This window comes from Cantharellus anzutake (genome assembly GCF_015039405.1).
Source record: "Cantharellus anzutake strain C23 chromosome Unknown EI90scaffold_6, whole genome shotgun sequence".
NCBI classification, from domain to species: domain Eukaryota; kingdom Fungi; phylum Basidiomycota; class Agaricomycetes; order Cantharellales; family Hydnaceae; genus Cantharellus; species Cantharellus anzutake.
In genome coordinates this window covers 400,764-421,108 of record NW_024066956.1, presented here as the reverse complement: position 1 = coordinate 421,108, position 20,345 = coordinate 400,764, and the positions used below count along the sequence as shown (strand labels likewise).

Below are 20,345 nucleotides of genomic sequence, written 5' to 3'. Positions count from 1 at the left end.
CGACGCCGAGGCAAACAAGCCCAACGCTGAAAGGGCATTTTTTGTTGCCGACTTAGGTCAAGTTTATAAACAGTACGTTCGGTGGAAACGATGTCTCCCTGGTATTGAGCCCTTCTACGGTGGGCAGCTTCCACTAAATATGCGGAGAAGCAATCATTAACCACTGAATCCTCAGCTGTCAAGTGTAACCCTGATCCTTATGTGTTACGCCTCCTCGGGGCGCTAGGGACAGGCTTTGATTGCGCTTCGCATGGGGAAATCAATTTGGTAACGGAGATTGGTGTAGACACCTCTCGGATAATCTATGCCAACCCTTGCAAGTCTCTTTCCTTCATCAGACATGCCGCCAGAGCCGCAGTTGACATGATGACCTTCGACAACACCGACGAACTGCTCAAAATTTCCAGTGTGTTCCCGACCGCAAAGCTTGTCGTGCGCATTTTGACGGATGACTCCAAAAGTCTTTGCCGACTGGGACTCAAATTCGGTGCACCACTTGCGACCGTTCCCGCCCTCCTGGAAGTCGCTCGTGAATTGGGGCTGGATGTTATTGGCGTGAGCTTCCATGTAGGCAGTGGCTGCTACGATTCCAATGCTTTTGCGGATGCGGTCAAGCGTGCACGCACAGCGTTTGACATGGGTGCGGAAGCTGGGTATCGTTTCACCCTTTTGGACGTCGGTGGAGGATTCGAGAGCTTCAATTTTGAAACCACTGCTGGGGTGCTTTCACGGGCTCTGGAAACCCACTTTCCCTTCGCAAAGAGGGACGGAGTGAGGGTCATCGCGGAACCAGGGCGTTACTTTGTCTCTTCTGCATTTGTACTCGCCACGAACATCATTGCTCGGCGCGTGAACCCAGCCCAACCACAGGTCGTGTGCGAAGCGGCGGCGGAAGTGATGGAGAGCGTGGAAGCACTGGAGGAGCTCATGGCGGATGAGGCAAATCAGCCAAAAGTAATGTGTAAGTATCATTGTCGTGACCAAACTGCTAAGCGTGGATGGGCTAGGAGTATGTGCTCACTGTAATTTCCCATTCCTTGCGGGACAGACTACATCAACGACGGGGTGTACGGCTCTTTCAACTGTATCATGTTCGATCATCAGAAAGTGACCCCCTATCCCCTCACTATTGATCGTTCAGTCCTCCCTATTATCCATCTCCAGGGGCCTGGACACTTGAATGACAAAGATGATCTCGTACTTTCGAGCGTGTGGGGACCTACGTGCGATTCCATCGACTGCGTTGCTCCCCTTGCAATGTTGCCTGGCAGACTGGCATCGGCGATTGGCTTGGTTTTGACGACATGGGTGCCTACACTCGTTGTGCTGCGAGTCGATTCAATGGGTTTGACGTGTCGGAGGTCCATTACACGTGTGGGGTGGGCAGGGAAAGCGCCGCTGTTCGTGCGGCGCTTGCGAAGTACAACGATGATGACGATGGCACTGATGAGGATAATGAGGGTGATGATTATGACACACCCCTTTAGATGAACTCTCCCCCTTAGAGTGGGGGATAGTCGCAAATAGGACGGACATCAACCATTCCCCTTCCCCCGGATAATCGTATAAATCGACCTGGATTCTGAATATCCAGCTTATCCAACTGCTTGTTTTCACTTCCCTTCAAGCCTGGGCAATGCCCGCTGAAAATGTCTAGCCTGACCTTATATCCAAAAATGTTTTCTTTTTGGTATCAATAATTTTTCCGTCTACACGCCGACCCCTCCTTCGATGTTTAGGACACATTCTTCTTTTGTTAATACTTTCCCGGCACTTCGACTGGGGTTTCCATTTTTTGCGAGATACGAAACTCTATTCCATTTCCACGTTACCTATCTTTCCCCGTTACTTTTGCCGAGAGGGTACCGCAATCGCTCAAAGCATCCGTTCTACTTCATCCTTCTTCCACCCAACTGCCACGATCACAATATTCTCGTCAGAACTTCGGCTGATCGCATTATCTTTCGCACCGGATATAAACAACTGCCCTCCGTTTGTTGCTAGTTAGACGTTGAAAGGTTGCAGTTTTGTCTCAAGCTCGCCTGCTGTGTGCCACCGGTTGCCCTTAGCCTGTTACCCTGCTGTCGTCCTATTGTCGGCAACGAAACTGATTCCTTAGCATGCATTGTACTCTGCAAAAATGTTCGTGTGTCAGTTCCTTCTGGACTGGATTAATGCATGGGTGTTAGAAATATTGTCAATCATCTTGACTCTCGCCTCGCCTACACATAGATTAATTACAGATCAGCAGGACAATCTTATTCGATACAACCGACCGATAAGCTCACTGATCTTGCCATCCCTCGTAAGAATGAGGCATCTACGGCTGTACCCCTACGCGGTTCGTGTTGTGATTCTTGCAGAGTGCTTGCACATCTATATCCGAACGGTCGAATTGATGAACACCGAGAATGACAGCCAAATTAGGGTGAGTGCGCCACTTGCACGAGCCGCGCCTGTCTGGCGTGCAATGCTTTATTTGCTCCGCGAAGGGGGGCAAAGATAAGCACGAGAGAAAGAGAGAGGCCGGATCAAGGTTGAACTACATCCTTTTCGGGTACAGTTCCAGAAACTACGATGTTCCTTATCATGCCACGCGGGACCTGCTGACAGTATGAACTCTCAGAATCATGTACTGACCATCGAAAATCGATACCGAAGCACATGATAACGACGGCAATCGCGCCTCTGGACCTCGGAATGGAGAAACACAGCGTAAGATTATTTGCCGTGGAGAGCAAAAAACTCTTTTCAAGTTTTTGGCTATTACTGCCGCTGCTGATGCTGCTGACACACGCATATGTAGCTCCCCGATCACATTCGAACTTGAAGATCCGCTGGACCGGGAAATTAAGTTAATACATCCCCCCAATTGGGAGTCAAGTAGAAGAACTGCTGACCAGTGGGAAGCTAGCTGGATTCTAGGTGAATTGGCCCGCTCCCCTGTGTGGCAGGAATCACCAAGATCCACGAAAGGACGAAAGGACGAAAGCAGGCAGGGTTTAAGCGGGTACTGTCTATCAAGTAATAGTAAGACAAACACACACACGTTAGTGTTAACATGCGCCGGGTCATTAGCTGCGCAGCGCGCGCACAGCACGCAGCCACATCTATATACTTTCATGCACCACCGGCCCTTCCTGGCCATGCAGGATCCAGAAAGAATATTGGTCAGCTTCTTGTTTCCTTAGCTTTGAAGTCATGGAGCTGTTGCGCATAATCTATGAGTTAAGCAACAACAATAGAACGGTCCAACCGTTAGCCGTCGCGGCTTATGTGATCGGGCTCGAGGGGGTAGCCGTAGCCGTTACATAGGAAGGTTTATCCCTCGAGAAGTGAGACATTTACCCGAGTATGATAAAAGTCGATATGTACCAATTGGAACCATCTGCATACCCACCGGATGTAGGTACCATAGTATCCATAGCGCTCGTCGGAAGAGTCCAGTAGCTTATTGTGGGATAGTATATCGGGTGCATGAGATAGGAGGGATCAGTGTGAATTACGTTGCCTGATACAGAAGACGGGTCAACGTTAGAATTCGTTTGTGCCAGGAATCAAACACGAGCCAACCAGCTGACAGGCCCTATAATCCCTGGCAAGCTATGTGGCATGGCATCTATTCTGTGTGGAGCCCATGCATCTAGAGCTACAGGCAAGTTGGCCGATCGCCCTTTGCATGGGATCGGTGTGAAAATCCGGATCAGAACCCATCGCAGTAGCTGCAAATCAACAGTCACCAAGTTACTATGTTCGTAACCAGCGGCGTCGACTAATAAGCACTCGCCTCGCACCCGATGACCAATCATATCATGTCACCTGGCCGCGCGTATATCATACCATTCCAACGCTAGTTGTTTTTATTACCACGCGTTCCTTCTTCCCCTCACACGCGTGCATTAATACGTGGGTCGGTTATTGGGGGGTGCTGTGCTCAAGCCCGAAACAGGTGAATGCGAAGCGAGAGCGAGAATCAAGGTGCCGCGCGGCGAGGTCCCCTAACAAATGCTGCCGACGTCGCGACGTCGGTTGGCGAGGCAACGACATGAGATGTTTGACTTGTTGCGGGGCCAAGGCACAACGAACGCAAATGCTTATAAATGGAAAGAAACCAGATTTTTGCCTCGATTTCATATTTGCAGACGTGCGCGCGCGCACGCGCGGTGCAGAGGTGATGCCATAAGGGAAAAACTAACTCATGTAAGTCGTTATTTGTCGCCACAACATCGCATCTTGCCGAAGATGCACAAATATCCACACAACCCAAACTGGTGGGTTAGGCGAGACCAAAAAAAAAAAGCAATCAGTTATGCTGCGCTGGCAGAATCCTTTTCCCGTTGGATAGACAGTTAAATATTACTGACCCAGAGACGGGTAGCTGAGCACGGATGGGGTTATGTTGAAATCAAGGGGCCCGACCCTTGCCCAAATCCGCCCCCGTCTGTATCCCATCAACAACGTACCAAAACCAAAAGGAGCAATGTTTTCTTTCCCCGAGGAACCCATTTGATGCCCAGGGTTGATTCTTTAAACGTTTACAGCAACTTTTCACGGGAAGTTCCGAAGCGTTCTTCATCCTTTTCGGTAGCATTGCCACGCGAACGGAGGAACCTGGCAACGGAAGTAATTCTATCGTGTAAATTACAATGCAATCTCGTAAACGGCAGCAACCCGAACTTTCCCGGAACAACTGCCCCTTCAATACAAAACGTCTTTGCTAATCCTGATTACATATGCCATTTAAAAATTTAATTAATGCCTTCGGGCGGGGCCCGGAAGCGGATCAGCTTATTCTCATCTGGTCAACTGCGCGATGATGCACAGAGAAGCTTCAACCAGGGCCAACAGCCAACAGTACTACTCGGATTTCCATTCGGAAAGTCATATTATCCTGTCAAACAATTCACCAGCGGTGGTCTACGCAACAGCTGTACAGCTGTAAGCCCTACTCTACATAAATGGGTTGTATCTTATCAAGCACACTTACCTAAACAGGCAAGTCACAAAGTCGAAGATGGCCTAGAAGTTAGGATAGCAATGTGTGGACGTGTGTAACAATGGATTGCAAATTGGCATTGTATTGATTGACACGAAAGAATGGACTTTCTTCTGTTTGGGAGACTGGTATTGTGAACAACTGGCTTGCAAGGGAAGGGGGAAAAGAGAATCTAACGTAGTGTGTCACCATCTCAAATCTATCTATCCTCAGAGTAATGGAAGTGAGAAGAAAAAAAAAAACAGGGCAAGGCAACATATCTTAATGAAATAGATTTGAATTAGATCCAACCATCGGATTATGATGCGGCTGCCAACCTGCCTTGCGACCCCGTATGACCTGGCTAGGAGATACGGTATACTGGCGTTACCAAGCAGTGTATCCACTGTGGAGATATCAAAGTAAGCATGGTTCATCCATAACCACAATGAACGTAACGATCCAACGACGAACGACGAGTAGACAACGTCAAGCCATCGCAACGATTCGAATTGCGAGTATGTAAAAAAAGAAACGGAATGATCAGCATGTTTATATTGAGAGAAGCGGGGAAGAGGGGCTCAGAACAAGGGGGATTCCGTTCCCCCCTCAGCCCAAAAAAGCCAGAAATACAAGAACAAACGGTCTGCTGACTGCGTGCAGTGCAGGGTGTTTGTATGTATAGGCGTGTGGGTAATGCGGAGCCGAGACCGTATACGTACCCATCAATTATGATGTCAGACCCGGTACAGAAAGCACTCGCGTCCCTGCAGTAACGAGTGAGCAGCATTCACGCGAAACGATGATGTAGTATGATGATGATACCAAAGACAATTAGAAGCTGGGGAGGGGATTGAAGATATCTTTCATACGTACGACGCAAGATATAGGGCAGCTCCGTTTAACTCGGTAACATGGCCCATCCGTCCGGAAGGCGTTCTTTCGTACCTATAAATGAGAAAGAATGTAAGTATGGACGAACGCCGGTGGAGATATAACAGCAGGCAGGGACGGAGCGAAAAAAATGAGGTGAGTCAGAGACGGAAGGCCTTTGGACGTGAACTAAAGACGGGGGCACCCAAGAGCAACATAGAAGCATGTAGGAAAGAAGGGTGTGTGGGTGGATCCGGACAGGTCGAGTTGATACACAGCCAGCAGAGAGAGAGAAAAAAGGAGTGGGATAGTGAAAGGAATAGAGAGATAGATAGATAGCCATCATAGAAAGGAGTCGATCGCGTGGACCGCACGTGGGTAATGAGCAGCAATAACACCTGAACACAATAAACTGGGATGCGTGGAAAAGGAAACTAACTAATGGGGGAAACCGTGGGTTCTTTTCGCAATATAGCTGGCGCAACAGGACGCTTCCTTCCAGGGAAGGAAGAAAAGAAGCGAGGGATTAAAGAAACAACGAACAAAGGAAAAAAGTGCACGCTAAGTACGAAAAGAGTTAGGTATATGAACGTACCAAGCTTTCTTCAAGAGAGGGTCGAACTATTTGATAGTAAAAAAAGAACCACCAAAAAAAAAATACCGCAATCACGCGGCGTCGCACCACGATACCGGCGTCGATTGGATAAATTGTTGTTCGAAGGTGAGGGATAAAGTTTGTAGCCAGAAAACGTGATTTTAGCGACACCGGTCCGAATCATGCGTGATGGGTTATTGAGTGATTCGTTGAGGATTTGGTGATGAGCCAAAAAGAAAAAGAGAGCACCCATGAATAGATGGTAACGTCTCAGGTGAGAAGGGTCATAGTTTGCTCACCTTCTCATTGAGAACGGTATTCCTATAAGATACGGGGAATTATACAAGGAAAAGTGCAGATTGGTTAGTAAGTCCGCAATGAAGGATTTCCAAACACAAGGCATCCCCGCGCATCCGCGTGCGAGGTCGAGGGTTAGAGGGAGAGAATTAACAACTCACATATATCCAGGACTTATCGTGTTGACGCGAACCTGTTGTTATGCATTTTGCCCCACATACCCAAGTGTTGGGGGGTTGAAGGGCCGATCGAAAATGAGGGTTTGAATTAATATTTGACCGTTCGCCCGCTTTCGAATTCAGAGGAAACGTGAACTATGGAAAGAAGCGAACCTTGTGTGGGGCCCTGAGACAAGAAGAACATGGGACACAAAAACGGATTGTTCAGTTACCATCACCCATCAGAAGGGGAGAAAAATTTAGAGGTTGATGGGAAGCGGGGGTGAAGGAAGAAAAAAATGGGGTTGGGGAAGGGATAGGGGTGGGCGGCAGGGGAATGAACTTACCATTCGGCAGCCAGGGATTTGGATAAGTGGATGACAGCGGCTTTCGCTGTGATTATAACATAATGTAACCAAACGGCGGTGATGGCAAAGAAGAGATGAAGGCGTGGAAAAAGCGTTAAAATTCAAGATGTAGAGAATGTATGTGAGTTGCCATCATGGCAGGGGAAGAGAGGGCCCTTCAGAAGCCGAGCCAATAATAATATACAGGTTCTTGTCAACCAAAGGGCCGTCGGCGCCAATGCGGGAATCCACAGGGGAGGAGGAAAATTGTACGTACAAGCATTGTATGCACACTGTGGTTGTGGATAATTCACTGCGCGATGATTTGGGAGAAATCAAAAGAGAACTTATGAGTAGATGATCTAAAGGAATGATACGCGCACGGAACCCCATTTGCGTGAAAGTGCTGAGCTACCCACCGATATGTCCAGACATAGAGGCAACATTGATAATTGAGCCGCCTTTCCCAGAAGCAATCATGTGCTTTCCAGCCTAGTAGTGGGGGAATTCATGCCGCAACAGCATTTGTATTCGGGCCGTTGTCCAAGAAAGAAGGACTTTACCGCTTGGGATGCGAAGAATACTCCATTCAAGTTGATATCAATCACCTATGCGCAACGAGAAGAGTATCAGGATTCCAATAGACTGCAGGAGAATAGATTAAAGGGGCCAAGAACGACTCACTCGCTTAAAGCCTGCCATGGATTTATGAAGAGCATTAGTTCGCCACAATTTTGTGATGGGAGTAGAGGGTGCAGGTAGCACGAGGTGGACTTACGGTCGGCAGGATATGATTCAGCTGGTAGGTTGTCCGCGACACCTGCCAAAGAAACGAACCGCGTCAATGAAGACTGATCTTTCTGGCAGATAAAGCAAGGGTGGACAGAAGGAGAAGATTTGTATTTGGTTTACCAACCAGCGGAACATAAAAGCACGTCAATTGCGCCAAAATCACGCACGATACCGTTGATAGCTTCTTCCACAGCAACATGGTCGCGCACGTCGACACGGTAAAACGAAGCAGGGATACCAAAGTCAGTGTTGAGCTCCTTGATAGCTTCCTCGCCATGCTCTAGTACGTATGGAGATGTCAGATTGCATGTGACCGTGGGGATCAGAGCGGGACAATTCGGGCCATCGGACATAAGGCGATCGATAAAACATACCTTGGAGGACGTCGAGAATAGCGGCACCAGCGGCACCGGCCTCGCAGAAGGCTCGGAGCATCTCAAAACCCAGGCCACGGGCACCTGTGGTGCCGTGCCGATTCAGGGGACGAAACCCGTCCATTGATGAACATTGTTTGCAGGGACATCGTTATGATGGATGCGGAAATCGAATATCGTACTCCGTGTCAGAGGTTGCGAACGACTTAACTCGGAAGGAGGGCGGTTGCCGATGTATCTTACCTCCAGTAATTGCGACTATTTTGCTACAAATGCGTGCGGAACAGCAATCAGTACGAGGACATTGCGTCGTGAAAAATAAAGTATCACACCCATCAAGACGGAATTTACTCATGACTCCCCGGGAAGGGGGAGCACTCAAGGCAGGTGGCAAAGTGGTTGGGGGGACGGTCTCGGCCATTGTCGTCGATGTAGGATATCGATAACACGGAAGTTTGATGATTTAGAGTTTTGGCAAAGATGAACAGAGATGCATCCGGTCCCGTGACGATGAAAAAAAATATGTACATAATGAAAATAAGCGGTAGTTTGCGCCGCTGTGGAAAAAGATTGGGTTGGTTATTATTTGTGATGAGTGAGTACGCGTGCGCATGTACGAGACTTAGATATCAAGACAAGAGTGCGAGATTCTCCTTCTGGAATTCATTTTCGCCGAACTGATGGATGCTGGTTGGCAAGGGCGGGGGTGAATTTGCGTCGCTCTCAGAAATGGAAAACATGACTTATCTGAATCTCACCTTATAGAATTACTTATACGAATATCAGGAAAAGATCTTGTATATATATTATATGTGCATATGGATGTGGATATTATTTCCTTCACTGAATGGTTGTTCTTGTTTGTTGGGAGAGATCTGTTGCCATCATTTATTATTTATATTTATTATCTCGAGCATTTTTCCCCCTATTCACACCTTTTCGGGGAAAAAAACTCGTATCGCTCGTCGACGCATCGTCCATCGACGAGGACAGGGAAGGAGCGAAGATGGACCGAGGAATGGTTTTTCTTGAGATGGAATTGACGGCGACGGTGTGAGATGTCGTTAGTCTAAACGTGTTTTTCGTGGCCCGATCGAGAAGCCCGGTAACGTGAATTGGGTGCCTGATCTTCCTCGGACTCGTGCAACCAGTTCCACGACGACAATCTTTCAAGTAGGCGACCAAGCCCGAACCTTGATCTCCCTCCCTCTTCTTTCCCCTCCAACTTCCTTGCCAACCTCAACCTCCTCTCATCGCAATCTAACCCACGCCTCCTTCCAGACCTATCTGACTCATCGCTGCTGACCCTTCCCTTGGTCCACTCATCCTTTCTCTTCCCTCGCTCGGAATGCAGACGCAACCCTCCACGTCTTCAGACCAAATCCCGCCTTCTCCCGCCTCCGGCCACTCACCTTTCATCCCGTACCACACCACCAAGCATCGCGTCACAAAAGGTATGCCTCCTGGCTCTCCGCTCTGGGCTCTTGGCTCATCCCTCTCTCTGGCGCGCTCGCCACACTCACTCTACAGGCCGCTATATCACATCCAATGACCCCAGAGGCTATATGTAAGCTATCCGTCCTTCCTATCTCCGTCATCGCCCCAGCGCTCAAGATACTCATCTCCGCCGCTCCCCAGCCCTGTGTAAGTCACCCTCATTAAACGGGCCGCCCCAAGCGCTATTCACTCATGCCTTCGTTCCTTCTCTAGCTACGAATACCCACTCAATAACCAATGGGTTATGATGGACGTGGATGATGGCTATGTCCTCTGGACAGGTATCTGGAAAGGTATGTCCATCGTTCGAGACGTTTCTTCGGTTCTTCTCTTTCTCATCTCTCTCAACCCCCTCTTCGGTTGGGCCCTCATCAAGCTCTCGGGAATGCTAAAGGTTGGCAACAGTTTCTATCCATTTCATCCGACTATGGTGCTCATATGCCTCATCCTTTACATTCCCAGCCGATATCGTAAAGATGATAGAATCGCAGCCAGAATTGGAATCTCAGCTGCGTCGTGTCCGTGGTGGGTACCTCAAAATACAAGGAACGTGGATGCCGTACGAGGTGTGTTCTCTCATATTGGACCTATGCATTTTTGCGTCAAATCTCTGACCGAACGCTCGGCAATTTTAATGGGAACTCTTTGCGATAAAGGTTGCATTACGCTTAGCAAGGAGGTGAGCATCTGGCAGTTTCTTTACGCACTCAACCGGTTCCGCACAATCACACACATGCCCGGTTTTGTATCGGCCCTGAACTGAAACGGATTCATTCATGCAGAGTTGCATGGCCAATCCGTGAAGATTTGGTGCCTCTCTTTGGGTAAGTGACGCTGCTCTTGTCATATGGTACGATCTTCCTTCTATCGCCCACATTCATTCCGAATTTCTCTGTTCTTCCACTGCACCTAGACCCACATTCCCGTCCACATGTTTATCGCCAGACCAGCCTGGTTATGGCCAGGTCCTCGAGAATTCTGGGCGACGTCGAAAACGGACCAATACCCAAGTCGCCAAATTGACTGCGAATCGAGACTTACATAACTCCGCTTTCCCTACGTATGCCCCTCGCTATCCAATACATGGGTTACCGCAGTATCGTCCGCCTACGCCAGACTACCCACCGTCGTCGTATTTACATCCTTACCCGTCTCATCCCCACCATCCTGCCTACGGCCATGGGGGCCGTGGTTATGAACATGGTATCCCTCCACACCCACCACCTTATGGAAACCGTATGCCGCTTCCTCCACCTCATCCGGGCAGTCCACACGGATACCCTATCTCTCCCAGGATGTCCATGTCCTCGCACGATGGAAGAGCGCGGCGCAACTCGGACAGTCGTCGTTATGCGCCTTATCCACATCGCCCTCCCTCTTCACATCATCAATATGGCCCGTCGTCGTCCGAGATGCCTACCCAAGGAGGGGGATTCAATCTTCCGCCCATCTCGGCCATTGGCTTCGGTCAGCCGGGATACCCGGCACACCCTGGACATCCCGGTGGGGAACCTGCACCCCGCCAAATGCTCGAGAGACCTCTTCCACCAATCGGTAACCTTCGAGAAGGATACACCCAAAGCATGGATACTGCGAGTGTGCTGCGGCGTCTGAAGATTGACGACGGTAATAACGCCGCCGTATCTCAGCAGAGCCAGGGCCCCATCGCTGGACCATCGCCGCTCACGCCACTAGGTTCAAGGCATGAGATGCCGTCCGATAAGTACATGGAGAGTCGAAGAAGGTCATTGAGCGCGCCACCGCCTCACCAATTTTACCCGTCACAACAGGATTACGGGGTTCACGAAAGCCATCACCCTCACCCGCATGCTCGAGAGCACGGGTATTCATTTTCGAGGCCAACGCATCATTATTCACGATCAGGAGAAACTCCCGGGTATCACGCAGATCATAACCCCTCTCTCGGACCTCACCGTCGGGAACGGCAACGATCGTTCCATGGTGCACCGTATGAACATCGTCGTCATAACCGAGAGCCTGTGTCAACACGTCCTTCGTCACCTTCATCATTTTGGACTCAGACTCCTAACATGCGCTCGCCTACTCACTCCACTGATCGTTCTCCCCCATCTCCCTTGTCTTCCCCTCATGGTCGTTGGTCACCACCTACTGCCGAACCGAAGATCTGGGAAGTAGGCGACGATGAGGTTGCAGCAAAGGCTGGTCACACTTCTGGCTTCGTTTCGACCGAGGGATTCCCCCCTTCCGTTCGTCTCCGTGCCCGTTCGCAGGAGGATGAGCTGATGTCGGACTCGGATGGTTCGCCTCGTGGCTCACCTCAACTGCCGATGCGTGAGGTTGACATGACCGACCCTGCGAACGAGTTCGAACGTCGACCGCATTTAATACCTGTGAGCGATGTCAGGAGGTCACCCGTTACGGGCGTTGCCCCCATTGCCGGTGGTGGCCCCGCCAGTGTTCCCGGATCACCTGTTCGGACGAGGTTATCGAAGACGGCTGATCGTAGCGGGGTTAGGACACCCGTGAGTCCTGTTACCAAGCGTCCATTATCAGCAACGACTTCGGCGAAGGGTTCGCCATCTGGGGATTCGAAGCTGACTGCTACTGCTGGCGCTGTTACCGGAGCTCCTGCTGCCACTTCGTCCGCCTCTGCTCCTACTTCAGTTGCTCATCTTGGTTCTCCCGAGTCATCGCCCAGAGTCCGAGTGCCTATACGGCCGTGGTAAGATTTTGTATCAGGCTCGTGCATCTAAAGGCAATCGATATTGGTTCTTTTCCCCCAGATTTTGCGCCTTGCTTCACCTTACATTCTTCCCGTCTTATTCTGTCATCCGATTGCTGCGAATACCCTGCGGTTGTGCCCGGCGTTCCAAAGGGTTTTTTGTTTGCTTGTTTTCATTTTCACTTTTCTTTATCCCCCTTATGCAATTTTTGACGAAACACTGATTTCATTGTCATCACCACCCCCTAGTCCAAAAACTTCCAAAGCTTGATGGCGCGCATTTTTTCATCGTTCCCCTTTGATCACCGTTTGTATCTTCTACTACTTACTGCTGCAACGATACTACCATTGACGCTATCACACCGCTGCTACAGCCGCTGCTACAGCTACAGCTACCACCACGACGTCACTAAAGCCCCTTTCTCTTCCTCTTCTTTTCTTTGTACCGGAACTGTTACCTTCTCCTCTCCAAGTTACTTGGCTATAACAACATCAATCGATGGCAGCTTCATCCCCCTTGATTTGCTTCTCTCTCATTTCATGGTACTGAGTTGTTTCTGCACTGTCGCACGACCAATACCCTCTTTGCTTGCAGCTTTCTCTTTTCGTTTCTTCCTGTTCCAAATGCATGTCCTCTTGAACATGCATGCATATATACCCTAGCTTCCTTAGTCTGGTTTTTCAACTTTCCTTTCGCATGCAGCCTCCGTATAATCTTTCTCTTTTTTTCCTGTCGTCGAGATCTTACTTGGCAGTGTCAGATTTCGTTTGTTGTCTATCTGTTGTTCGAAATTTAAAAAGGGTCCCGTTCGGCACCGTTACCTATGATTTTCGGGTGCCTCAATAATTTTATAATAGTCAAGTTCAAGATCTCTTCTATGTAAATCTTGTTGACTGATTCCATGACGTTACGTTGCCTTTGCGGAAGGCCAGCCAGTGCATCCATAGTTACGATACATTTTGAGGCGTTATTCACAGTCAGAGACAACGTTCGCACCCAAATCGCTGGTCATCTTTCGAGCTCTAATTGTTGGTCAGTGCGTAGTTGACTTCGAGGAATCAATTGAATCCCCAGACTGGCAATCCCGGCAAAACCCCTGAGCCCGCCTGGACACGAGCCAACAGTCCTCCCTCAGACATCAAACGCAACAACGCACAAGTCAAAACGAGGAATATATTGGGAAGTACGGCGCACGAGCTGTGACGCGTTATCTGTACGCTGGCGTGGTGGGGGGTTTGGAAGCATTTCGAATTCCTCAATCGTTATTCACGTTTCACTGGTGCGCCTTTTCGTGGCGTTGGGAGAAGGGAAGAGTATAACGAGTGCGAGAGCCTTGTTCCGTTAAGGGACATTAATCTTTCCGCTGCTGCTGCTCGTGTTCCAGAAGAGGGGGGCGAAAGAGCAAGGGAGGGATTTGTTACTGTTGTTACCCATAGAGCAACTGTTGATCGTGCAGTTGACCCGATGAAATTCAGGCGAGTGTTCTGGTTGAATTCGGTCATCATATTGATTTATGGGGCACGATGGACTAATATTTTGTTGGTGATTAGCAATTCGCTCAAGTTTAATGCGGTCGCGGAATGGTGGGACGAGTATATAGCGTATGTACACGACTCGAATTGGGTGGCTCTTCAAAGCTACATTCACCAGTTTTATTTCACAGATATGCGGCGCTTAAGAAGGTGATATACGATTTGGAAAGAGAGCAAACATACGATTTGGGTGGACTGGACCATGAACGTTCATCCCTGTTGGGGAATGGTCAACGAACTGAGGCTGTCCAGAAATTCGTTCCCCTCCTTGACCGCGAGTTAGAAAAGATCGTCACATTTTACATTTCACAGGAAGAAGAACTTCGATCGGAATTGGAGAATCTTACAACTGGTATTGAGGCTGCTGAGGATAGGGGCGTTGTGCAGGATGAACGAGACGAGGAGGATGATGGCGACTCGGATGAGACATCGATTTGGGGGACGAGTTCCACAAGAAGGAAAAGATCTGTCTCCACCAATGCCCGCCCTCCTCGGCAGACTATCTCGCTCGGTTAGTTTATTACCCGCCACTTTCGCGCACATTAAGTTGAAGCTTTTACCCTTTTGCTCTTTTCGATTCATGGTGGACAGAACGAAGTCAAGATCCTCCAGATGACATTGAGGCAAGCTACGGCCCCACGCAGGTGCTCCACGAGCCGCCCGGCCTCAAAGCGAAAGAGAAAGGAGACGTTCAGGAAGCTTAACCACAGCTCTCACAGCACCTCTGGCGAATCTATTCGCACACAAAGAGCCTGACACTATTTGGACGGCAAAAACTACGGCAGCGTGGGACGTACGGATGCTTTTCAAAAGGAGAATTACTACTCTTTATATCAGCGCCACCTCACTAAAGTCATATGTGGAACTCAACTACTCAGGATTTAGGAAAATCCTTAAAAAGTACGTTTTTTTGCACCCCTCTAGGCTTTAAGGCAATGAAAAGATGAAAAGATAACTCACGACCACTATGGAAGGTTTGACAAGATCACTGATAATTCTCTCAAAGAAATGTACATGCGTGAACGCGTGGATAAAGACTACCCTTTTGAGCCTGCGACCAAGTCACACTTGGACGAATTCATCAGCGAATTGGTCAATCACTACGCCAGATGCGTAACTAGGGGGAACCAGACCGCTGCCCTGAAACAGCTCAAGCTCTATCAGCGTGAACAAGTGCGTGTTCTTTTGCATCTTTCCATCGGCTCAGGCTCACGAATTTGTCATGGTTTATGGCCAATATGAACTGCGCATTTTATTCTATTGCCTCAGATCGTATGGGAACGAGATACTGTGTGGAGGCAGATGATCGGCAAGGAACGCAGGGGAGAGAACGATGGTCAAGTAAAGAGCTTGCTTTCGGCCAGTGTCCAGCACGAGGCCGCTCCACCACTCTTAGCCATTCCTACCCCATTGGGCGTCTTCAAAGTCACGGGAAGGCGGATATGGCTAGCGATAGCCCTCACTGCTTTCATTGCCTTGCTCAACACTCGTGTACTTGATGGGCGCGAAGCCAATCGGTGCTTCGCCGTTCTCATTTTTGCAACAATTCTATGGGCATCGGAGGTAAGCTGCCCATTTCTTCATCACACTCAACTCTCTCATGCCCTTCGCAAGGCTATTCCCCTATTCGTCACTTCTACATCCGTTCCGTTTATGGTCGTTGTTTTGCGCATCATACGGGACGAAAATGGGTGGGAATGACAGCCCGTGACGCCACTACGTAAGATCTCGTTCACTGGGTTCCCATTGTGTTGCGTCCTAACAAAGTATTGCTACTCTAGATGGATATTTTCTGTTATGTTTTCTCCCACCATCATGCTTCTTCTCGGCGGATTTACCCTGTCGAGTGCCCTTAGTAAAACCAATATCGACCGCATATTGATTACCCGAGTTCTGAGTTTAGCTGGGACTCGGCCTAGTACCGTCATATTGGCTTTCATGGGTGTGGCCTGTTTCGCCAGCATGTGGATTAGGTGAGCCGGATCTTATGCAGTACTTGCGGATGAATACTGATTGATTTCTCTGCAGTAATGTGGCTGCCCCTGCATTGTGCTTCGCGCTGATTCGGGTACGTTTGTATAACAACCTTTTGGGTAGTCTCCAGTTTTCAGTTTTACTTTTCACAATTCATTCCAGCCAATTCTTTCCTCTCTTCCCCCCAAATCAACGTTTGCACCATGCCTTATTGTAAGTGCAGACGCTCAATGTCCGCGGAAATACAATTTCGCTACAGTGACGCCCCCTTAACTCAGATGTCCATTGCACTTGCTGCTAACATTGGAGGCCAGAGCTCCCCTATTTCGTCCCCTCAGAACATCATTGCCCTGAATGAAATGGTCCCGCCTATCGACTGGTTGCAGTGGTTTGCAGTTGCGCTACCAGTCTCCGGGTTATCCATTGTACTAATCTGGCTCTTGCTCCTTTCGATCTATCGTCCGAGTACAACGGCGGATGGCAAGAAACTACAGGTTAAGCCAATACGTCCTACACGCGACAAATTCACTCCTCAACAATACTGGGTGACATTTGTATGTCTAGTAACTATAGCACTTTGGTGTGTCGCACACGAGATCGAAGTGTTTTTTGGCGACATGGGGACCATTGCCATCATTCCAATTGTCGCGTTCTTTGGTTCTGGTGTGTTAAAGAAGGTACGCCCCAAGGCCGACTATTTCCTTGACTGCGGGCCCGTTCACGTACAAACTGACGTGAAACAGGCTGATTTTGATCAATTTCTCTGGAGCATTGTCTTCTTGGCGATGGGCGGTATTGCTCTGGGCAAAGCCGTTGTCTCGAGTGGTTTACTTCAGCAAATGGATGTTGTCATTAGGGGCTTGGTTTTGGGGTTGCCGCTCTATTCGGTCGTGTTAGCGCTTTCTTGTGTTGTCATGGTAAGTGCAACACTCCACTGCACATTCACGCCAGACCACGTCCTCGTTGATGGATCATCCTGACAGATAGTGTCGACCTTCATCAGTCACACGATTGCCAGCGTTTTACTGGTTCCGATTGCTCGTGAAGTTGGTTCTAACCTCCCAGTACCACATCCGAGGTTCGTACTCACCTCCTGCACTTGATTGTCCCCCTCACTTGACAGTTCCTAGACTGCTGATATTTATCACTGGTCTGGTGTGTTCAACGGGGATGGGAATGCCCGTTTCAGGCTTCCCTAACCAAACAGCGTACGTGTGTTCTTTGATTCGATCCAATCATAAGTTGACAAGGGGTGAAAATAGTGCGACACAAGAGGACGATATGGGCGAGCTATATCTTAGCAACATTGACTTTCTAAAGTGCGGTGTGCCCGCTAGCATCATCGCCGCTCTCGTAGGGATCCCATTCTTGAGTTTTATCTCCCTTGACGCCTCCTTTTGAAGGTGGTCTCGACAGTTGGCTATTTACTGATGAGAGCTATAGGGTGCGTGTGGTGTCTATTCCCTGCCGTCTTACAATGATAACGACATTTTACTAGACTCTGACCATATATCATCACTCCGGGTCTGAATTCCATTGAAGTCAGTTAATTTTAGTTTCATACTATACTGGAACGCAGTGCGGGTTAAGGGTCGTAAATGCGACGTAATATCATGAACACCGTCTTGTACAACATAAATGCTTGAAGACAGATAAGCGAGCAAGATATAGAAAAGAACATCCAAACAGCCGTGGACTGAAGTGATAGGTTTAAGAACGTTTCACCATTAAGCGTTTGAATATCGTTTGTGCAATGACTACTACAATCCCGAGGCTCGCAGCTAAAACGTACTGTGAAAAATTCGACGGCAATTCGTCCGACGAATGAGGAATTGTTGGCGACTGCGCCTTGGGTGGTTTAGGGCGCCTTTGAGCTTCACATTGAGTGCCTTTGTCAGCAAAACGATATGGATTGACGGTTTGATTCTCTGCATCCGCAATGGGGCTTTCGCAGCTCCTCAGTCGGTGAAGGCTTCTGTTCTCGAGCAGCTTCACGGGCTTCTAAGTGGTCCAGTCTATGCTCAGCCGCTTCGAGTCTGACACGGAAGGATTCGATAAGCTCCAGCACCTCCAGAGAAGGAACGGGCTCCAATGGGACAGTTTCAACAGCCTTACTGTCATATGTGACAGGGGCTTTAACATCAAGAGTCTGAACTTTTTCAGAAGTCGACTCCAACACAATTGAGTCAAACAGATTTTCGAGCGGGGTCGAGGGTGTCTTGAGATGCCGATTCTTGCCTGAAATCCTAGAGGGGATGTGAACTGAAGCCGAGATTTTGTGGGCCGTTTGGCGAGCCAGGGTGCTCTCGAGCCAGTGATGAACGGCGGCGCTTTCGTCATCTTCATACGTCTCTGCGTTCTTCAATAACTCTCCATGGTCGGCTCCGGTACACCGGGGGCTGCAGAAGACGATGCCGAGCTCGTGGTGGGGGACGGAAGCGAGCGCTCCAAATGACCAGATTTATCTTCACCGAGATGTTGAAGTGGAGACGAGGGTCGATCGTGATGCTCCGGAAAGCTCGTGGATAAAGAGGCGGAATCAGGGGTGATATATCCAGACCTACTACTTGTGTTGGATTGAACGATTGAGTCTGGTGAATGACCTGATAACATCTGATCGTTCTCCACCCCAGTCGATACAACAAGGGTTGTGCTAGTGGCATCGTCCACAGTGCCCTTTGGTGAGATTTCAAGATAGGTGGTCAAACTACTTCCAAAGTCTCTCCCCTTATCGAAAAACTCGTCGTCAGCCTCGTCCCCCGTGTCAGAACAAGAGCTGGCGCTGTCAGAGCCAAGGCTGCGTTCATACGAAGCGACCATGCCGCGTACACGGGAGACACTGGACGACCCAAAAGACTGATTAAGCCGATACGATGGATTCGGCTCTCCACTGAGCCTCGAGCGAGTGGGACTTGGGGTACCCAATAAAGCACGACCGATCCAACCAGTTTCATCTTTAGTTCCTGTTGTGACTTGTTGCTGACGTTCCTGGTAGATCTTAGATCCACGTGGACTGGGAGTAGACTTCGAGCTACCCTTGCTTGTTTCACTCTTTGTGCATGGCGGGCTCGCACTAGGAGAACCGTCCTCATCGAAGCCAACAATCTGACCGCGCACAACCTTCTGACGCAGTCGATACGCTTGTGACAAGAACTTGGGCCGCCAGATAGGATTGATTCCAAGCCTAAATAGTGACTATGTCGGATAGCGATCATCAACGTTATAGGAATCAACGCACTTGACGAGATCTTCCTCAGTTAGATGCAAGAAAGACTTTCCATTCATTCTCTCACGAATTATGACTAGTTGAATATCTCGAACGACAGGGTCCGGGAACGTCCCTCCAGTTTTGTTGGACAAAACATGCCCTAGATACAAAGAGAGGCTTGTTGGAGACCAGTGTTTTGGGTTGGCGGGAATCTCAAGCTTTCGGACGATCTCTTCGTGGAAGTCCGTGGTCTTCGTGGGAGTGTTGTTGTTGTTGTTGTTGGAGATGCTGTCATCAGGTCTGACTAGAGAGGACGAGCACCTTTCTCTAAGACCTATGTCTGAGAAGATATCTTGATCATCCAAGACCTCAGACATTGACATGCTCCGCCTAGACGATCGAGAGGAGGATCGGGAAGGAGGATATGGCAAGAGAGGCGGAGCTTCGGACAGCGACTTGGCGTATCGATGCCTCCGACCTTCCAACTTGCTAGCGGGGGAGTTTTTCCAAGGTGGTGCAGGAGAGGTAAGTGGTGAGTAAGAATGAGAGATATTTGGAGTTGTTACGCAAGAATTCGAACGGGTGAGAATTCCCGTAGACGTAGTTTTAATTCCCTGGATCGACGGACAGGAAGGAATAAATTATTCGGGCTTGGATGTTGACATCACAGTTTAATTTTCAAGTTGCAACTTACATATGGATGGTGGTTCTCGCGTGAGGGCGAGGCCGGGGCTGTAGGGAATGGCAGAGCGATGTCGCTTTGACTGCTTTGGGAGTACGTTCGAACACGAGTCATGACGCTAGAAGACCTAGTGGCCTTCAACTTTTCTGATACATTGTTCTCCATATCTAACGAAAAAAAACCTATGGGAGAGACGTTAGCGCGCTTTTCAAGCAAGCTCCAACACTCGTATCATGCTCACGGCAAGGAGGTCAGTAAGAGATCGAATCAAGAGCAAAGGATCAGGACGGAGTGCCTTCAGAGAGGCTTGCAGGCAAAAACAAAAACAAACTAAAG

The 20,345-nt window shown here is 49.2% G+C and overlaps 9 protein-coding genes across 9 annotated transcripts; 5 read left to right on the top strand and 4 right to left on the bottom strand.

Annotated features, from left to right (window-relative positions):
- Nucleotides 1–4: 4 nt before the first annotated feature.
- On the top strand, nt 5–1,838 carry EI90DRAFT_3241449 (pyridoxal-dependent decarboxylase; the record flags this gene model as incomplete). Its single annotated transcript, XM_039066533.1, has 4 exons — nt 5–119; nt 176–873; nt 922–961; nt 1,049–1,838. Coding segments are annotated over 4 exons (1,296 nt in total), but the record flags the coding sequence as incomplete, so codon positions are not given.
- Nucleotides 1,817–2,547, top strand: EI90DRAFT_2262636 (uncharacterized protein). The gene has a single exon (XM_039052781.1). The coding sequence runs from the start codon at nt 2,141–2,143 to the stop codon at nt 2,504–2,506; it is 366 nt and encodes a 121-aa protein (XP_038921228.1). The 5' UTR covers nt 1,817–2,140; the 3' UTR covers nt 2,507–2,547.
- On the bottom strand, nt 2,548–3,577 carry EI90DRAFT_2262637 (uncharacterized protein). Its single transcript, XM_039052782.1, has one exon. It carries the CDS (start codon nt 3,146–3,148, stop codon nt 2,588–2,590), a length of 561 nt encoding a protein of 186 aa, XP_038921227.1. The 5' UTR covers nt 3,149–3,577; the 3' UTR covers nt 2,548–2,587.
- A 400-nt stretch (nt 3,578–3,977) lies between these two features.
- On the bottom strand, nt 3,978–4,481 carry EI90DRAFT_3037308 (uncharacterized protein). Its single transcript, XM_039058768.1, has 3 exons — nt 4,365–4,481; nt 4,087–4,268; nt 3,978–4,008 (listed from the first exon to the last, which is right to left on the bottom strand). The coding sequence occupies exons 1-2, from the start codon at nt 4,450–4,452 to the stop codon at nt 4,192–4,194; spliced, it is 165 nt and encodes a 54-aa protein (XP_038921226.1). The 5' UTR covers nt 4,453–4,481; the 3' UTR covers nt 3,978–4,008; nt 4,087–4,191.
- A 634-nt stretch (nt 4,482–5,115) lies between these two features.
- Nucleotides 5,116–8,766, bottom strand: EI90DRAFT_3279254 (uncharacterized protein; the record flags this gene model as incomplete). The annotated part of the gene is made up of 17 exons (XM_039066657.1): nt 5,116–5,256; nt 5,314–5,381; nt 5,698–5,742; nt 5,852–5,923; nt 6,444–6,469; nt 6,743–6,764; nt 6,902–6,933; nt 7,073–7,085; nt 7,246–7,291; nt 7,523–7,558; nt 7,665–7,737; nt 7,809–7,828; nt 8,024–8,065; nt 8,162–8,317; nt 8,412–8,495; nt 8,655–8,677; nt 8,744–8,766. The coding sequence occupies 16 exons, from the start codon at nt 8,764–8,766 to the stop codon at nt 5,363–5,365; spliced, it is 732 nt and encodes a 243-aa protein (XP_038921225.1). The 3' UTR covers nt 5,116–5,256; nt 5,314–5,362.
- Nucleotides 8,767–9,337: 571 nt separating this feature from the next.
- Nucleotides 9,338–10,858, top strand: EI90DRAFT_3037294 (DNA-binding domain of Mlu1-box binding protein MBP1). Its single transcript, XM_039058767.1, has 8 exons — nt 9,338–9,865; nt 9,942–9,978; nt 10,050–10,055; nt 10,122–10,201; nt 10,285–10,302; nt 10,371–10,474; nt 10,565–10,732; nt 10,822–10,858. Exons 1-7 carry the CDS (start codon nt 9,760–9,762, stop codon nt 10,589–10,591), a joined length of 378 nt encoding a protein of 125 aa, XP_038921224.1. The 5' UTR covers nt 9,338–9,759; the 3' UTR covers nt 10,592–10,732; nt 10,822–10,858.
- Nucleotides 10,859–10,892: 34 nt separating this feature from the next.
- Nucleotides 10,893–13,104, top strand: EI90DRAFT_2261075 (uncharacterized protein). Its single transcript, XM_039052780.1, has 3 exons — nt 10,893–12,612; nt 12,862–12,919; nt 12,987–13,104. Exons 1-2 carry the CDS (start codon nt 11,147–11,149, stop codon nt 12,881–12,883), a joined length of 1,488 nt encoding a protein of 495 aa, XP_038921223.1. The 5' UTR covers nt 10,893–11,146; the 3' UTR covers nt 12,884–12,919; nt 12,987–13,104.
- Nucleotides 13,105–14,077: 973 nt separating this feature from the next.
- Nucleotides 14,078–17,600, top strand: EI90DRAFT_2907376 (SPX domain-containing protein; the record flags this gene model as incomplete). Its single annotated transcript, XM_039054283.1, has 15 exons — nt 14,078–14,214; nt 14,277–14,656; nt 14,769–15,045; nt 15,120–15,318; nt 15,415–15,708; nt 15,760–15,836; nt 15,927–16,118; nt 16,174–16,213; nt 16,282–16,332; nt 16,398–16,796; nt 16,863–17,036; nt 17,103–17,197; nt 17,250–17,327; nt 17,382–17,472; nt 17,523–17,600. 15 exons carry the CDS (start codon nt 14,078–14,080, stop codon nt 17,598–17,600), a joined length of 2,562 nt encoding a protein of 853 aa, XP_038921222.1.
- Nucleotides 17,601–17,636: 36 nt separating this feature from the next.
- EI90DRAFT_3037286 (uncharacterized protein) lies at nt 17,637–20,040 on the bottom strand. The gene is made up of 5 exons (XM_039058766.1): nt 20,022–20,040; nt 19,358–19,941; nt 18,489–19,303; nt 18,188–18,449; nt 17,637–18,094 (listed from the first exon to the last, which is right to left on the bottom strand). Exons 2-5 carry the CDS (start codon nt 19,708–19,710, stop codon nt 17,830–17,832), a joined length of 1,695 nt encoding a protein of 564 aa, XP_038921221.1. The 5' UTR covers nt 19,711–19,941; nt 20,022–20,040; the 3' UTR covers nt 17,637–17,829.
- Between the last annotated feature and the right edge of the window lie 305 nt (nt 20,041–20,345).